Source organism: Giraffa tippelskirchi, chromosome 2, assembly GCF_054371585.1.
Source record: "Giraffa tippelskirchi isolate mGirTip1 chromosome 2, T2T-mGirTip1v1.2.pri, whole genome shotgun sequence".
NCBI lineage: Eukaryota > Metazoa > Chordata > Mammalia > Artiodactyla > Giraffidae > Giraffa > Giraffa tippelskirchi.
The window spans coordinates 121,654,500-121,674,408 of record NC_137276.1 but is presented as its reverse complement, the minus strand read 5'-3'; the positions used below and the strand labels follow the sequence as shown (position 1 = coordinate 121,674,408).

General features: G+C 37.4%; 1 protein-coding gene across 1 annotated transcript in view; it reads right to left on the bottom strand.

Moving 5' to 3' along the window:
• LOC145538460 (arylacetamide deacetylase-like) overlaps positions 1-12,185 on the bottom strand; it is a 29,389-nt gene extending 17,204 nt beyond the window's left edge. The window contains exon 1 of the mRNA XM_081570517.1: positions 12,048-12,185. Coding sequence (XP_081426643.1) covers positions 12,048-12,185 — 138 coding nt within the window. The remainder of the gene's footprint in view (positions 1-12,047) is intronic.
• Positions 12,186-19,909: the final 7,724 nt, after the last annotated feature.

The window sequence follows — 19,909 nt, the reverse complement described above, 5'->3', positions numbered from 1 at the left end:
ATTTCAACCTGTTGAATGTGACAAATTATGGTTGCTTAAAGTTTTAGATTTAGTCAGACAGGCAAAACAATTTGATCAAAGGCCTAAAGAAAATAAATTTCAAAGGTGTTCATGAAAACCATTTTACCTGTAAGCTAACTTGCTTGATCTATAAGGTTGAAATTACAGTGGGAAGCTCTGTTGATACTGCAGTATGGGGAGCTACTTTCAGAACACAGTGTCTATTTTTCTTTTGTAAACATATCATCAAGCAGCTTAATGTGTTCTAACTAGCCAACAGCAAAGTAAATGATATCCATATGTGAGATATATATATATATTTATATATATCATTAAGTATAATGATCAAAGAAATACTAGATCTTCCTCAATTTCCAATGAGGTTATGTCCTGATAAATTCATTGTAAACTGAAAATGCTGTAAGTCAAAAATGCATTTAAATATATGTAACCTACCAAACAGGCTTTCCAGGTGGCTCAGTGGTAAAGAATCTGCCTGCTAATGCAGGAGACAGGGGTTCAATCCCTGGATCAAGAATATCCCTTGGAGGAGGAAATGGCAATCCACTCCAGTATTCTTGCCTGGGAAATCCAATAGAAAGAAGAACCTGGTGGGTTAGAGTCCATGAGGTCACAAAAAAGAGTCAGATACGACTGAGAAGCTAAACACACACAACCTATCAAACATCTGCTAAGTATACTGAAATTGTGTAATTTACTGAATACTGTGCTGAAAGTGAAGAACACAATGGTTGTAGGAGTAGAGAGTGGTATAAGTATGTAGGTTGTTTACATGTGAGATCAAGGGATTAACTGGGAGCTGTGGCTCCCTACTGCTGTCCAGCATCATGATAGGGAATCACCCACATATCTTTTGCCTGGGAAAAGATCAAAATCAAAATGCGAAGTAAAGTTTCTACTGAATGTGTATAACATTTGCACCATCATAAATTCAAAAACTCATAAGTCAAACCATCATAAATCAGGAACAGTCTATACTTAAAAGAGTAATTTAATTTTAAACAGTGGGCATTGTGAAACATAACCTGGGAGTTAAGCTGACCATGCTCTACTATAATTTTCTAATTAATGTATTGAAAAGTCATTTCCAGGTATTATTCTATATTATTTACTCTGATGTCTCTGATTAATTTGATATAAAATAATTAGTATTATGATTTGTACATACGTTGTACTCAGGAGTTTTAACGAGATATTCCTGAAGTTAAGAGGTCCACTTCAGTTCAGTCGCTCAGTCGTGTCCAACTCTTTGCGACCCCATGAATCGCAGCACATCAGGCCTCCCTGTCCATCACCAACTCCTGGAGTTTACATAAACCCATGTCCATCAAGTCGGTGATGCCATCCAGCCATCTTATCCTCTGTCGTCCCCTTCTCCTCCTGCCCCCAATCCTTCCCAGCATTAGGGTCTTTTCCAATGAGTCAACACTACGCATGAGGTGGCCAAAGTATTGGAGTTTCAACTTCAACATCAGTCCTTCCAATGAACACCCAGGACTGAGATCCTTTAGGATGGACTGGTTGGATCTCCTTGCAGTCCAAGGGACTCTCAAGAGTCTTCTCCAACACCACAGTTCAAAAGCATCAATTCTTCAGCACTCAGCTTTCTTCACCGTCCAACTCTCACATCCATACATGAGACTGGAAAAACCATAGCCTCGACTAGATGAACCTTTGTTGGCAAAGTAATGTCACTGCTTTTTAATATGCTATCTAGGTTGGTCGTAACTTTCCTTCCAAGGAGTAAGCATCTTTTCATTTCATGGCTGCAATCACCATCTGCAGTGATTTTGGAGCCCCAAAAAATAAAGTCTGACACTGTTTCCACTGTGTCCCCATCTATTTCCTATGAAGTGATGGGACCAGATGTCATGATCTTAGTTTTCTGAATGTTGAGCTTTAAGCCAACTTTTTGACTCTCCTCTTTCACTTTCATCAAGAGGCTCTTTAGTTCCTCTTCACTTTCTACCATAAGGGTAGTGTCATCTGCATATCTGAGGTTATTGATATTTCTCCCAGCAATCTTGATTCCAGCTTGTGTTTCCTCCAGCCCAGCGTTTCTCATGATGTACTCTGCATATAAATTAAATAAGCAGGGTGACAATATACAGCCTTGATGTACTTATTTTCCTGTTTGGAACCAGTCTGTTGTTTCATGTCCAGTTCTAACTGTTGCTTCCTGACCTGCCTACAGGTTTCTCAACAGGCAGGTCAGGTGGTCTGGTATTCCCATCTCTTTCAGAATTTTCCACATTTTATTGTGATCCACACAGTCAAAGGCTTTGGCATAGTAAATAAAGCAGAAATAGATGTTTTTCTGGAACTCTCTTTCTTTTTCGATGATCCAATTGATGTTGGCAATTTGATCTCTGGTTCCTCTGCCTTTTCTAAAACCAGCTTGAACATCTGAAAGTTCATGGGTCACGTATTGCTCAAGCCTGCCTTGGAGAATTTTGAGCATTACTCTACTAGCGTGTGAGATGAATGCAATTGTGTGGTAGTTTGAGCATTCTTTGGCATTGCCTTTCTTTGGGATTGGAATGAAAACCGACCTTTTCCAGTCCTGTGGCCATTGCTGAGTTTTCCAGATTTGCTGGCATATCGAGTGCAGCACTTTCACAGCATCATCTTTCAGGATTTGAAATAGCTCAACTGTAATTCCATCACCTCCACTAGCTTTGCTCGTAGTGATGCTTTCTAAGGCCCACTTGACTTTACATTCCAGGATGTCTGGCTCTAGGTGAGTGATCACACCATCATGATTATCTGGGTCGTGAAGATCATTTTTGTACAGTTCTTCTGTGTATTCTTGCCACCTCTTCTTAATATCTTCTGCTTCTGTTAGGTCCATACCATTTCTGTCCTTTATCGAGCCCATCTTTGCATGAAATGTTCCCTTGGTATCTCTAATTTTCTTGAAGAGATCCCTAGTCTTTCCCATTCTATTGTTTTCCTCTATTTCTTTGCACTGATTGCTGAGGAAGGCTTTCTTATCTCTCCTTGCTATTCTTTGGAACTCTGCATTCAGATGGGAATATCTTTCTTTTTCTCCTTTTCTTTTCACTTCTCTTCTTTTCACAGCTATTTGTAAGGCATCCTCAGACAGCCATTTTGCTTTTTTGCATTTCTTTTCCTTGGAGATGGTATTGATCCCTGTCTCCTGTACAATGTCAGCAACCTCCATCTATAGTTCATCAGGCACTCTGTCTATCAGATCTAATCCTTTAAATCTATTTCCCACTTCCACTGTAGAATCATAAGGTTAGTTACAGTCAAAAGAAATGGTAAAAGTTCTCACGTAATCAACAAATAGGTTGATGATATATAGGTAGGTAGATAGATAAAAAGATACTAACAGCTTTTGATATATATTCACTTATGTATAATGTGCTGCTGCTGCTTAGTCATTTAGTTATGTTCAACTCTTTGGGACCCTGATGGACTATACTCCACCAGGCTTCTCTGTCCCTGGGGATTTTCCAGGCAAGAATACTGGAATGGGTTACCATACCCTCCTCCAGGGGATCTTCCCAACCCAGGGATCGAAACTGGGTCTCCTGCATTACAGGCAGATTCTTTACCACTGAACCACCAAGGAAGTCATATAATGTGCTACCCATATTTATACCGAGTTAGGCATTTATATACATATCTAATTCTTGTCCAAATCTCTATTCAGTTGTGTCTCAATATTCATATCTCTATTTATGTCAATGAAAACTCAATTAACCATCAGTTAAGAAGAAGAGGCTTTTTATTTGAGCCAAATTGAGGGTTATAACCCAGGAGACAGAATCTCAGAAAGGTCTGAGAACTGTTCTGCTGACCAGAAGTCAAAGATACATTCATATACATTTTTTTTGACTTAATTAATACATATTTATTATCTTACAGTTCTGTAGGTAAAAAGTCTAATACAAGACTCATCGGCTAAAGTCAAAGTGATAGCAAGGTTTCATTCTTTTCTGGAGGTTCTAGGGGAGAATCTGTTACCTTACTTTTTCCTTCTTCTAGAAGCCACTACCTTCTTCAGTTTGTTGCCCTTTTCTTTCATCCTCAAAGCCAGAAACAGCAGGTCAGATCCTCATGTCCTATCTCTCTGATCTACCCTTTGGCTTTCCTCTTCTATTTTTTTTTTTTAAATAAATTTATGTATTTTAGTTGGGGGCTAATTACTTGACAATATTGTAATAGTTTTTGCCATACGTTGACATGAATCAGCCATGGGTTTACATGTGCTCCCCTTCCTGGACCCCCCACCCATCTCCCTCCCCATCCCATCCCTCTGGGTCATCCCATTGCCCCGGCCCTGAGCATTTGTCTCATGCATCAAACATGGAATGGTGTTCTGTTTCACATATGATAATATACATGTTTCAATGCTATTCTCCCAGAACGTCCCACCCTCACCTTCTCCCTCAGAGTCCATAAGACTGTTCTATGCATCTGTGTCTCTTATTCTGTCTCGCATATAGGGTTATCGTTACCATCTTTCAAATTCCATATATATGCATTAGTATACTGTATTGGTGTTTTTCTTTCTGGCTTACTTCACTCTGTATAATGGGCTCCAGTTTCATCCATCTCAATAGAACCGATTCAAATGTATTTTTTTAATGGCTGAGTAATATTCCATTGTGTATATGTACCACTGCTTCCTTATCCATTCATCTGCTGATGGACATCTAGGTTGCTTCCATGTCCTGGCTATTGTAAACAGTGCTGCGATGAACATTGGGGTACACGCGTCTCTTTCAATTCTGGTTTCCTCGGTGTATATGCCCAGCAGTGGGATTGCTGGGTCATATGGCAGTTCTATTCCCAGTTTTTTAAGGAATCTCCACACTGTTCTCCATAGTGGCTGTACTAGTTTGCATTCCCACCAACAGTGTAAGAGGGTTCCCTTTTCTCCACACCCTCTCCAGCATTTATTGCTTGTAGACTTTTGGATAGCAGCCATTCTGACTGGTGTGAAATGATACCTCACTGTGGTTTTGATTTGCATTTCTCTAATAATGAGTGATGTTGAGCATCTTTTCATGTGTTTGTTAGCCATCTGTATGTCTTCTTTGGAGAAATGTCTGTTTAGTCATATACATTTTTGAACAAAGGATTATGCATCAAAATGACATACTGGTATTTTACATAAAGCTTACTAAGGATACATCGTTCAAGTAAGCATATATGAAGGCTGCAGTAAATTATCATGACCCCTTTCAGAATTAGGAGAAAATGTTATCCTTTTAAGAAGTTACACTGGTGGCTTCCCTTATGGCTCAGTAGTAAAGAATCCACCTACCAATGCAGGAGACAGGGGGTTCAGGGAAGATCCCACATGCTGCAGAGCAACTAAACCCATGCACCACAACTACTGAGCCTGTGCTCTAGAGTCCAGGAGCCACAACTACTGAAGCCCAACCACCCTACAGCCTGGGTTGCACAGTAAGAGGCCATTGCATTGGGAAGCCCACATATCGCAACTAAAGAGTAGCTCCCACTCGACACAACTAGAGAAAAGCCCATGCAGCAATGGAGACCCAGCACAGCCAAAAATAAATAAAATTATACAAAAAAAAAAAAAAGAAGTTGCACTCTAACATAAGAAGAAAGGAGATAGATATAAATAACTATACTTATAGTTGTTTTTAATCTTTGCCAGGCATTACGCTTTTCATTTGTGTACCAATTCAATTCTTATGAAAATCTGGTAAACAGTAATATATTCCCAGATTTTTTCAATTGAGTATGTTGAGGTGGGAGAGCTTAAGAGACATATTTATGAGTAGTCATATAATAAGTGCTAGATGTGGGACTCAACCCCAGGTCTGATCCCTGGAGCCAGGGTGTCACTCCTGACCAGACAATATTCTGTCCCCTAGTGGCCATCATTATGAAATGCCCATTGAAGAGACAGCGTGACAGTGGATACAGTGTTCAAGGATCCCTTAGTATTCACAGAACGTTCATGGGTGTGAGAGACTGGGCAGAGAGACTGGGCAGGAACTTAACTCTGAGGGCACCTTGGGCCCTGCCCAGGGTCCAGAAGAATGGTGGTGTTCCCATGGCCTCCTGCATTTCCCAGTCCACTCACGCTACACCTGGTTCAAGTAGCACACAAATATCCCTCCTTACTGGTGCCCAGCAGCTGTCCTAAAGAGATGTCAGAAGGTAGACTCACAAAAACCACTGCCTTAATGTTACAACTGCAGCCAGAGGAGTAGAACTTCATGCAGGTGAGCGTGAAGTGCAAATGCTTAGTCAGTGCCTGACAAGCTTAGAAGATCAACTATTCTATAGCTATAAGGATATTCTGGATCTTCTCCACATTCTGGTCACCACTTCTACACACAAATAGCTCCACACACACTGACCTTGCCCCCAACACCGTGGTATCCCCTACCTGCTCCTCCTTGCTATAGCAAGGGGTAGAGACTCTTACTTCCAGTGGACCATTTTCCATCCCCTTTACTTTTCAGTGTTAAATGTGGAAACAATTTTTAATTACTTTAAATGCTAATATAGAAAGGTGATAGTCAGGTCACAAGCATTTATTTACTTAATTTTAACAAATTTAAAATTCCTATGACCTATGACATAAAGTGTCCACATTTTTCCCAAGAAAATAATTTATGCTAATTTAGCTGGCTCTCTGGCTTTCAATCAAAGTTAAGTACAGAAAATACAAGGCCTCTTTCAAAACATAAATCACTAGACTCAAGTATTTTATCTGCAAAGAATAAGATTATTTAGTTTCAAGTAAATATTGTTAAATGATAGGAGAATTGTATATGTTATACAAGTTAAAGATGAGTATTTATATGAAAATAGGAAATCAACCTTGAATATTCATTATAATGACTGATGCTGAAAGCTGAAGCTCCAATAGTTTGGCCACTTGATTCGAAGAGCCGACTCCCTGGAAAAGACCCCGATGCTGGGAAAGACTGAAGGCAAAATGAGAAGGGGGCAGCAAAGGATGAGATGGTTATATAGCATCACCAACTTAATGGACATGAGTTTGAGCAAACTCTGGGAGATAGTGGAGGACAGAGGAGTCTGGCGTGCTGCAGCTCATGGGGTTGCAAAGAGTCGGATACGGCTTAAGAGACTGAACAACAAAGTGGTTGTCGTATGTTGTGTAAGAAAGTACTAAGTATAAAAAAATTATAGGTGGCTTTATATTTTCTCAACTTTCTAGAGTTTACTAGGAAGTGTAACATTAATAAATACGTAACAAAAGACTAAGAAGTCACCACTGTGCTACAAATATTGCCCAGTGTCCCTGGAGTCTGAATTAAATAACAAGGGTTTTAATTTCTTTGACTCTCTTTGGTGAAGTATGAAGAAACTAGAGCAGTAGCTCATGGACATACCTTCTCAGATTATCTCTCTTTATACTGACTCTATACTGTGGGAGCAATTTTTTATGTAAATTTGAAACATCAAATGATAGGGAAAATTCTCACCAATGCAGGAATTTATATCCCTCAGTGTAAGGGCAAAATATTTTACGCATCTTAATCAATCATACAATGATCTATCACCTAAATATATATATAAAACTGAATTTCTGTTGAGAAAACAGTGCCTATGCCATTGGCTGCACCTAGTCAAAGTTCTGCATATTAAGTGTGGTTATTCAGCAATTTGGAAACTCAAATGAGTATTGGGTTTCAAAATGTTCATCCTTTAGAGGTCAACCAGTGATAACTTTGAAAAGGCCATAGCAGCTAAAAGAATTAAAAAGGGTAGAAGAGCCAGTGACAAATGGAGAAAAAAGAATAGAAGGTAATAAAACTAACAAATTTTTTAAATAGCCTTAAACTTAGGAAGTTTCAAAGTGTTCCAAAGCAAATAAGTAAAACCTTACAATCTGGTGTAAGGGTGGAAAATGCTTTCACAAATGTCTATAATCCCAAACCGGGTACAGGTCTGAAAATGTTATTTGATTGCCATGTTGTTATTTCTTATCATGACGAAATGCACCCTCAGAGTCATTTTAGAGTCTCATATTACCTTTCAGAGTCACTTCAGTTCAGTCGCTCAGTCGTGTCTGACTCTTTGTGACCCCATGAATTGCATCACGCCAGGCCTCTCTGTCCATCACCAACTCCCGGAGTCTACCCAAACCTATGTCCATCGACTCAATGATGCCATCCAACCATCTCATCCTCTGTCGTCCCCTTCTCCTCCTGCCCCCAACCCTATCCAGCATTAGGGTCTTTTCCAATGAGTCAACTCTTCTCATGAGGTGGCCAAAGTATTGGAGTTTCAGCTTCAACATCAGTCCTTCCAACGAACACCCAGGATTGATCTCTTTTAGGATGGATTGATTGGATCTCCTTGCAGTCCAAGGGACTCTCAAGAGTCTTCTCCAACACCACAGTTCAAAAGCATCAATTCTGTGGCGCTCAGCTTTCTTCACCATCCAACTCTCACATTCATACATGACCACTGGAAAAAACATAGCCTTGACTAGACGGACCTTTGTTGGCAAAGTAATGTCTCTGCTTTTAAATATGTTATCTAGGTTGGCCATAACCTTCCTTCCAAGGAGTAAGTGTCTTTTAATTTCATGGCTGCAATCACCATCTGCAGTGATTTTGGAGCCCCAAAAATAAAGTCTGACACTGTTTCCACTGTTTCCCCATCTATTTCCCATGAAGTGATGGGACCTGATGCCATGATCTTAGTTTTCTGAACATTGAGCTTTAAGCCAACTTTCTCACTCTCCTCTTTCACTTTCATCAAGAGGCTCTTTAGTTCTTCTTCACTTTCTGCCATAAGGGTGGTGTCATCTGCATATCTGAAGTTATTGATATTTCTCCCAGCAATCTTGATTCCAGCTTGTGTTTCTTCCAGCCCAGCGTTTCTCATGATGTACTCTGCATAGAAGTTAAATAAGCAGGGTGACAATATACAGCCTTGACGTACTTCTTTTCCTATTTGGAACCAGTCTGTTCTTCCATGTCCAGTTCTAACTGTTGCTGCCTGACCTGCATACAGGTTTCTCAAGAGACAAGGAGAGATAAGAAAGCCTTCCTCAGTGATCAATGCAAAGAAATAGGGGAAAACAACAGATTGGAAAAGACTAGAAATCTCTTCAAGAAAATTGGAGATACCAAAGGAACATTTCATGCAAAGATAGGCTCGATAAAGGACAGAAATAGTATGGACCTAACAGAAGCAGAAGATATTAAGAAGAGGTGGCAAGAATACACAGAAGAACTGTACAAAAAAGATCTTCATGACCCAGATAATCACGATGGTGTGATCACTCACCTAGAGTCAGACATCCTGGAATGTGAAGTCAAGTGGGCCTTAGGAAGCATCATTACGAACAAAGCTAGTGGAGGTGATGGAATTCCAGTTGAGCTATTTCAAATCCTCAAAGACGATGCTGTGAAAGTGCTGCACTCAATATGCCAGCAAATTTGGAAAACTCAGCAGTGGCCAAAGGACTAGAAAAGGTCAGTTTTCATTACAATCCCAAAGAAAGGCAGTACCAAAGAATGCTCAAACTACCGCACAATTGCATTCATCTCACACGCTAGTAAAGTAATGCTCAAAATTCTCCAAGCCAGGCTTCAGCAATACGTGAACCGTGAACTTCCAGATGTTCGAGCTGGTTTTAGAAAAGGAAGAGGAACCAGAGATCAAATTGCCAATATCTGCTGGATCATTGAAAAAGCGAGCGAGTTCCAGAAAAACATCTATTTCTACTTTATTTACTATGCCAAAGCCTTTGACTGTGTGGATCACAATAAACTGTGGAAAATTCTGAAAGAGATGGGAATACCAGACCATTTGACCTGTCTCTTGTCTCTTGAGAAACCTTTCAGAGTAATGCTGAGCAATATATCAGAGTTGGCATTTTAGTAAACTATATTTGCGATTTCTATTTCAGGAGATAATGCTACATCACCAACTGGTTGATAGTTGATTGTATTCAATGATTTTCATTTATCTTCATGATTGGATTATTAAAAATTAGAATTACCATTCTTTAACTTATGCTTAAGTTGATTGGTAAAGAACAAAGTAGTATCAGGTGGCGTTAAATTCAAGCAAAAGTTTTGTTTTTTTGGGGGGGGATGAGGAGAATAATTGAAAAACACCTGGTTACTTCTTTAACATGAAGTGAAGTGAGTGATGGGCTTTTTAGAGATTTTGATAAGATATTATATTATATGGTAATCTGATGTACTTAGCAAATTAAATATTTTCCTTAAGAAAAAAAAGAAAAGAGTGGGAGATTTATGGTAAATCTACATTTTGTTTTCCTTCTGTATGAAACCACACAATGCGGGGAAAAAAAGCATAAATAATTAAAAAGATAGTTTCTCCTGGGCAGTGTTTTAGTATAGCAACTTGTCCCAGTAATCAAGCCTCATTATGTTTCAGTCTTTGATCATGGTGAGTCTCTTTCATTCTTGGAGTATATATGCATTGTCTTTTACCAGAAATTTATAAATTTATATATACATAGTGATAGGCCCTCTTAAACAAAAATACTTTAAGAAAAAAAGTCTTGACTCTTCCACCATTCTCCAGTACATTCTTTTAAGTTTGTCAAAGAAAAACCATCTCTTCCAAATAGAAATAATACAAAAGGTATATCCATAACATTCATGAAAAAACAGAAACTCATGCAAGGTACTATGTACTATAAGAAAAATAACAATAGCCTCCAACACATGAAGAAAACAAATTTAAAAGTAACTGGTACAAGGTAGATGAAATAAATTACACAATGCTTCAGAATAAATAATATAAGAATAAAGATCACAAAGCAGAAGTACAAATATTTAAGGAAGATATAGCAAGATATTTGGAGGTGGTCTCTAATTGAAAGGAAGAGGTGATTTAAAAATGGTACTGGTAGAAATCAGAAAAGGAATAAGAAAAAAAGACAAAATAATTTCAGAAATAAACACTGAGTTATAAGAAACTCAAGCAAAGTGTTATATATGATAGAAATGAGAAAAACAAACAAAAGACAATTGCAAAAGATTAAGTGCTAGAGAGAAAATGACACTGTTTCCAAAGACAAACAAGGACTACATGTGTACATAAATGTATATACACACACACACATAATTAATCCAAATAATAAAAGAAATCAAAATGATCAATCAAAATCAACCAATAATGACTTTTAAAAAGTGACTTAAAGCTCTATTTCACCGAAACTGACCCAAACCCAATAACATGTACTATAAAATTACTAAAAATGGTCAAATCACTGATAAGAAAATAAAAATAAGACAAGCATTGCACTTATTCAGAGCTACACTAAGCTCCAGAAAAGTATTGAAACAACTAAAAAAATATATGCAAGAGATGTTGAGCCAAGGGTTTAATATCCAGACTGGCTATGAATTGTTTTTGTTTTGTTTTTGCTGCAGGGAGGCAATTTACTACAAAGTTAAAGGAGTGAACTATATGGCTTTATTTCCAAGTAATTAGTTTCATTAGAAAAGAACCACAAGTCTTTGAAGACCACCCATGAACAGGAGGTAATGAGCCAGCCATGGGGGATCCTATCACTCAGCAACTAAACCCTTCAAAAAAAATCATGTTCCTTGTTTCCCCTGGGTTTTTACCAGCTGACTTGTTCACAGGTATTTCAGTAAGAAAGGATTTGCACATCTGAATACAAGGTTACTGTATCAAATTCTGTAACTAATCACTGTTGCTCAATTCTACCATTTCTGAAGTTCAAAACGCTTCATTCTGGCAGCACTCATGCCATGAAACTCACAATAGGACTTTTTGTCTTTCTTAGCCAGTCTATTTTGTCTTTGTATTTAAAACTGAAACTCCTTGACTACTCCCTCCATATTCATTCTGTTCAGGCTCTGCATTAAGGAATAGATAAAATATTAAAAATGTTTTAAAACCAGCAAGCAAACTTTGAGTAAAATTTCCAAAACCGCAGAAATTATTTAAAAAATAATAAAGGTAATTATTTTCTCCTGATTACACTTCTAAACATTCAAAGTCAATAAAAGTTTATACTTAACCAAATGTGTAATGGTTTTCAAACATGTTGTTACCCACATTAATTTCCATGGCTCCTCAATATTATCTGGGAGAGGTGTGTAAACATAATATGCCCCAAGGACTCCCACAATCAGAAGCAAAATCGTCTTTCTTCCCATGTTTTCCAACTGCACGTTCTACTTGTCAGCAAAACAAATACACTTCTGAAATATTTGAATGCTGAAATTTCACAACTGTTTTTGGATTTATCAAAAAGTGTTATCTAACTTCTTTTTTTTTTGTTATCTAACTTCTTAGACACAAATTCCATTGGTCCGATTGTCATTCTGCAAGCTGCTGGGAAATAATTAACTCAGAAAAAGTAAAAGGAACTCTGTGAAAGCCTTACTCATTATCTACAGATTCTGTCAAGTACAGCAGCCTTATAATGTTGCTAGGCAGTCAGTAAACAAACATTTGTTGCTCAATTACTGGTTGCTGAGTATTTTAACCATAAGCAAAGAGGCCACAGGAAATACAAGAAACTCAGTGTATGCTTCAAATAACAAATCTCAGAGTGGGGGAGAAAAAGTATGTTTAAACTATTGAGAGCTTTTACGAAGTATGATAGATATGGTCACTTGTATTTTATATTACTTTTACTGTCTTGCTACAAATAAAATTATTAATGAAAAATGCTAAATAAGTTAAAGTTATACAATTTTTTCTGATGCAACATAAAAAACTTATATTCAAACAACTTCAGTATAGGCCACAATTCACATTTTTTAAAAAAGGAAAGGAAACAGAAAAAATGTTTTCAGCACTTTAAATCTTCATACAAGTTTTGCATTTTTGTGTTTACATTTATCCATTCAGCATGGAATCCCTGGATTTGAGATCTTTTAGCAAAATTAGGGGCTTCGCTGGTGGTTCAGACAGTAAAGAATCAGCCCTCAATGTGAGAGACCTGGGTTCAATCTCTGAGTTGGGAGACTGAATCCCTCTCCTCCCATGGAGAAGGGAACAGCTACCCACTCCAGTATTCTGGCTTGGAAAATTCCATGGATGGAAGAGCCTGGCAGGCTACAGTCCATGGGGTTGCAAAGAGTCGGACATAACTGAGTGAGCAAAATTGCAACACAGAGAAGGTTCTTCTTACAAAGGTCTGTGTTCTAGCTTGGTTTTTTTCCTTTGATTATAAAATCATGGAGATAGCTAACAGTTTTTGAGTATTTACTCTGTACCGCAGGCAATGTACTAACACAAATCTTAACGTTGTTGTGGTTCAGTCACCCAGTCGTGTCCATCTCTTTGCGACCCCATGGACTGCAGCACGCCAGGCTTCCCTGTCCTTCACCATCTCCCAGAGCTTGCTCAAACTTATGTCCATTGAGTCGGTGATGCCATCCAACCATGTGATCCTCTGTTCTCCTCCTGCCTTCAATCTTTCCCAGCATCAGGGTCTTTTCTAATGAGTCAGCTCTTTGAATCAGGTGGCTGAAGTATTGGAGCTTCAGCTTCAGCATCAGTTCTTCCAATGAATACTCAGGATTGATTTCTTTTATGATTAACTGGTTCGATCTCCTTGCAGTCCAAGGGACTCTTAAGAGTTTTCTCCAACACCACAGTTCAAAAGCATCAATTCTTCGGCGCTCAGCTTTCTTTATAGTCCAACTTTCACATTCATACATGACCACTGGAAAAACCATAGCTTTGACTAGATGGACCTTTGTTGGCAAAGTAATGTCTCTGCTCTTTAATATTCTGTCTAGGTTTGTCATAGCTTTTCTTCCAAGGAGCAAGCGTCTTTTGATTTCATGGCTGCAGTCACCATCTGCAGTGATTTTGGAGCCCAAGAAAATAAAGTCTTTCACTGTTTCCATTGTTTCCCCATCTATTTGCCATCAAGTGATAGGACCAGATGCAAAGATCTTAGTTTTTTGAATGTTGAGTTTTAAGCCAGCTTTTCACTCTCCTCTTTCACCTTCGTATTAATGTGTACTTGTTGAGGACTGCTCTGGTTTCACTTTGTCCCGGCTTGCCTCCAGGAGTACACATTAATACCTCACTTGTCCCAGTCTTTAACTAGTCTCAGATTGCAGATAAGCAAATAAGTAGGTCATACAAAAACAAGTAGCGGGACTTCCTTGGGTGGTCTAGTGGTTAAAAATCTGCCTTGCAATGCAGGCTACACAGGTTCCATCCCTGGCTAAGGAAGTAAGATCCCATAAGCCATGAGGCAACTAAACCCATGTGCTACAAGTAGTCTGTGAGCTGCAGTGAAACATTTCGCATGATGCAATGAAGATTCCACTTGCTGCAGGTAGGACTAGATGCAGCCAAATAAGTAAATAAAATAACAAATATAAAAAAAGGCAAGTAGCAATCTCAGATATGTTTACTCTTCACTGAATATCCATGTGCCCGTGTGATTTTTACATCTTTTCTCTTATAGTGAAGTGAAATTATGGAAGAAGTGCTGGCCAAATGGACTGAAAAGAAAGTCATGTATGTCAATCCCAGAGAGAAGTAATTAAGATCCATAAGACCTAGAAACTATCTTTTAAAATGGTAACATCACAAAATACAGGTAGTTTGGACTGCTAAATGATCTAAGGGTTCAGTTCCTCAAACTCCATTAAGAATTTTCTTGAGAAGCAAGTAAATTTCATGCTAAGCTTAAAGTACTATATGACTTAATATCATTTTAAATATATCACTATGTGCTCATATCAACACTGGTATGTAAGAACTAATACTATGAGAGACTTTCTTTCCCAAGGTCACATCATTTATCATTTTAGCTATCATTTCCAAAGCTATCATTTTAACCTAGATCTGCAGGCTTTGAGGTCTTTATCCTTGACTCTCTGCAAACTAATGAGAAGTGGAAATCCATAGGAGCTAGTTTTGTCCACGCAGTGTCACTGTTTAATTTTATTTGAACTCTTTCTTGAAATTTCAGAACTTGCATCCCTCTTTACCTATCTGTATCTGTCTTTTCTAACTTGGCACTGGGAAGGTACTAACACTAGCTTCTCTTTCCATACTCAGTTTCATCTGAGACATAGATTTACTTTGGGAAACCTGAGAGGATATTGATATAGGGGGCATCAAGCCTAAAGTATAACCAACACTACAATTACTTGACAACATATCAAATCTGTCTACTTTATCTTGACAAAAGACCATAGTTAAAAAGTAGTGCTGGGAAAACTGGTCAACCACCTGTGAAAGAATGAAACTAGAACACTTTCTAACATCATACACAAAAATAAACTCAAAATGGATTAAAGATCAAAATGTAAGACCAGAAACTATAAAACTTTTAAAGGAAAACATAGGCAGAAACTATCTGACATAAATCACAGCAAGACCACTATGACCCACCTCCCAGAGTAATGGAAATAAAAACAAAAATAAACAAATGGGACCTAATTAAACTTGAAAGTTTTTGCACAATGAAGGAAACTATAAGCAAGGTGGAAAGGCAGCCTTAAGAATAGGACAAAATAATAGCAAATGAAGAAACTGACAAAGAATTAATCTCAAAAATATACAAGCAGCTCATGCAGCTCAATTCCAAAAAAACAAATGACCCAATCAAAAAATGGGCCAAAGAATTAAACAGACATTTCTCCAAAGAAGACATACAGATGGCTAATAAACACATGAAAAATTGCTCAACATCACTCATTATCAGAGAAATGCAAATCAAAACCACAATGAGGTACCATCTCACACTGGTCAGAATGGCTGCCATCAAAAAGTCTACAAATGATGAACACTGGAGAGGGTGTGGAGAAAAGGGAACCATCTTACACTGTTGGTGGGAATGGAAACTAGTACAGCCACTGTGGAGACCAGTATGGAGATTCCTTAAAAAACTGGGAATAGAACTGTCATAACAACCCAGCAATCCCACTGCAGGGCATACACACCGAGGAAACCAGAATTGAAAGAGACACGTGTACCCTAATGTTCATCACAGCACTGTTTACAATAGCCAGGACATGGAAGCAACCTAGATGTCCATCAGCAGACGAATGGATAAGGAAGTTGTGGTACATATACGTGATGGAATATTACTCAGGTACAAAAAAGAATACATTTGAGTCGGTTCTAATGAGGTGGACAAAACTGGAGCCTATTATACAGAGTGAAGTAAGCCAGAAAGAGAAACACCAGTACAGTATATTAATGCATATATATGAAATTTAGAAAGATGGTAAGGATGACCCGACATGCAAGACAACAAAAGAGACACAGATGTAAAGAACAGACTTTGGGACTCTGTGGGAGAAGGCGAGGGTGGGACAATATGAGAGAATAGCATTGATATGTATATTACTGTATGTAAAATAGATGACCAGTGCAAGTTCGATGCATGAAGCAGGGCACTCAAAGCTGGTGCTCTGGGACAACCGAGAGGGATGGGGCAGAGAGGTGGGTGGGAGGAGAGTTTTGGATAGTGGGACACATGTGCCCCCGTGGCTGATTCATGTAGATGTATGGCAAAAACCACCACAATATTGTAAAGTAATTAGCCTCCAATTAAAATAAATTAATTTTTTAAAAGAGTTCAAATAAAGCAAAAACAAAATATTAATGAGAATTAGCAAATGAAATAATTCAATATTTTTCTTCATAGAAAGTTTCCAGTGATGATTTTATATTTCTGCAATTCATATAGAAATCCTAGGGGCAAAATCTAAGTGTGGCCTCAAACATAATTAACTAACACACCGCTCAGTGATTCTTTGACTTGCTCGTGATCAGCTTTCTTTTCCATATCTGTGCTGGTGATTTTAAACAAGCCCATCCAAATCTTATTGCAGCAGCCAACATCAATACAGCTGTCTTCTATATGATCGACATGGTGGTAGGTGCTGAGAATACAAAGATAAAAATACTTGTTTTCTGGTTCCAAAGAGCTCATATCTATAGGGGAGATATGTTCAAGTCAACACTTTCCTTTGAAGAGGAGAGTTGGGTTAAAGAAATCCCTTCAAATGGTTTCAAAATATTATATAAAGCAAAATAAATATAAGAGCTGGACAACAATGTGCAAATTGTAAAGGTTTACGGCAAAGGTTGCATTAAGCCACATGTTTGACAAAGGGTGATAGGCTGGTAAGATAGAGGAAGAAACATTTTCAGCTGAAATTCTTTTAAAATAAAGAGCACTGAAGGAGATATAGTAAACCAGTTTTTTGGGAAATTTCTCAGTCTGATATGTAACTATTTATTCTTTCATACATCAGGTTCTAGTTCAGTTAATATACAACTGTAGCTGATTGTGTTTTATTCTATTTGCTACTGATTAATTGCATTATCTTTATTGGTTGAAATTTATGTATAAGCATATGAGTGTGTGCACGTGTGTGTGTGTGTATGTATTTACTGTCTAAAAATTGTACTTCCTTCTGCATTGCTGAAGGGAAGGGTGATGTAAAATGAAAAATTTCAACTTGCAGTATTACTTGCTAAATGCTGTATTTCACAAATGCACTGCTAATCCTCTGAAAGAACCATGACCTTAATAATCTTGCTAAGTCAGATTCTTACTGAACATAACTGCAGTTTTTTTCCAGATCAAAGAACAATGAGACATGTTTTAACCAAGACCTGTGGACTTATTTGTCCTACCCTGTAAGCTATAAGTAGCTATAATTAATTAATCATTAATTACCATTATGGCTCAGATGCTAAAGAATCCGCCTGCAATGCCAGAGACCCACGTTCGACCCCTGGGTCGGGATGATCTCCTGGAGAATGGAATGGCAATCCACTCCAGTAATCTTGCCTGGAGAATCCCATGGACAGAGGAGTGGTGGGTTACAGTCCATGGGGTCACAAAGAGTCAGACACGACTGAGAGACTAACACTTTCTTTTCACCATTACCTCCATGAAACATTATTCCCTTCCTTTCTAGTACTTAAAAACTTGGACTTTGACTTTTTTGCCTTAGAAAACTAGCTGGTTTTCTTGCCTTGTAATAAACTTCTCTTTTAAAAACTTTTCTGTATGTGTGTATTCACTTGGGAAAAGTAGTATTCAGAATTAAATGACTTTTTAAGACCCAGACCAAATCAAAGTAATGCTTGAAGAATGCGTATCAGCATGACAGGTTCTGTGCTGTGGGCTTTACAACAGTTTCCTCATTCAATTTTTACAGCTACTCTGAGTTATGTATTATTTTTGCTAATAAGGAAAATGAGTATCAAGGAGGAATAAGGACTTTACTTAAAGAAGGGTAGTAAACAAGAGGTCTGTTAAATAGCCATGATTCCTAGTGCTTGACTCTCCTAATAAGAATCATGGTGTAAAACTACATATTTTTGGCTACAAAATTCCTTCTCTTTCTTTAACTTCAGTGGTTTTCTTTCCTCGTTTAGCCTCAACATAGTTAAGGGCTATAGGATTCTATTATCAGCAATGATTCACAGTAGGGTTATATTTAACTGAGAAGTTCAAGTTATCTCTTGAGCAGGGCATCAAACTTTAATGGTGAAGACAAGAGGGTGGGGATGGGGAGGACCATAAAGATTTTTTTTTTTAATCTCTTAACTAATTCTGACACAGTCCCTTCTCTCATGTTAAGAATAACTACTTTATACTGACTTGCCTCTGTAGAAACACTCTAATAACTTACACCTAGAAGGAGGTGAAAATCTTGATAAGTGATCAGAAGATGGGAAGTGGTATAAAGGTATCAGTTAAATGTTTTTAAGAACATGTTATTGCATAAACAAAAGTTTTGAAAATCTTCCCTAAATTTGTCAAAGGAAGTTTGGACAATAAGAAAAAAAGACAGCCTCAAGCTTGGGCAACCTTTTGTTTCCTAATCACATAAAGCAGTATGAGTGTACCTTAATTTGTTTCCAAGTGTTTTTCTAGATGATCCTATTGTTGAAAAAAAAAAAAAAAGAACATAAATTTAGAAGAAACAAATTTAAAATTTCTTAAATATAAAAGGCTTAAAAGGGTCTATTCAGATTCTTCGCCCATTTTAAAATCAGATTGTGTTTTTTTGTTATTGAGTTGTGTGGGTTCTCAATATACTTTGTATCTTAATCCCTTATCAAATATTTTATTTCTATCCTCTCCCATTCAATGGTTTCCTTCAATATGCAGAAAGTTTAGTTTGATGCAGTCCCATTTGTTTATTTTCGCTTTTGTTTCCCTTGCAGTTATAAAATAAATAAGTCAATGATCATCAGTGAACACCACTGTATACAAATATTGAATTACAATATTGTACAACTGAAACTAATATTAATGTGATACTTTAAGTATTATATTATACTTAATATAATATTTTAAGAAAAAAAACCTCTTTTTGACTTGTTTTGAGTATATTGTGAACAAAATTTAATTTAAAAAATCAGAATAAAACATCTGTAATATTCCACAGTTAACAGAAATTCATAGTTGGCTATAAGTTTAATCCTATATCTTGTTCAGTGAAAAGAGATATATGAAAATTTAATTCTTCATCTGTTAGGTATATTTTTTTATATAATATTACAAATTTAGAAATGAGATTTTTAATGTAAATCTGTGCAGGTAAATTCAGAAGCAATATGATGAAAGAATACTAACATTAGCAACCAGAAAGAATCATTTCCAGAAAGATGAACTCCTTACAAATGTCACCTTGTGATCTGTCCAACTGTGTTAGGAAAATAGGGAACTTGAGTTGTAAGGAAAATCAGGACCCAAGACCTAGAGTACCAAATAAAACCTCCATTACATGTCATCTCACAAGTGAATGTGTTTGGTGTCTGAAACAAAACTCTTGCATTATAATTTTATTTTGAGCATTTTACTGATGAGTTAACTGAAATTTACATAATTACTAGCTATATGACTATAATAAAGATTCTTGACATAATT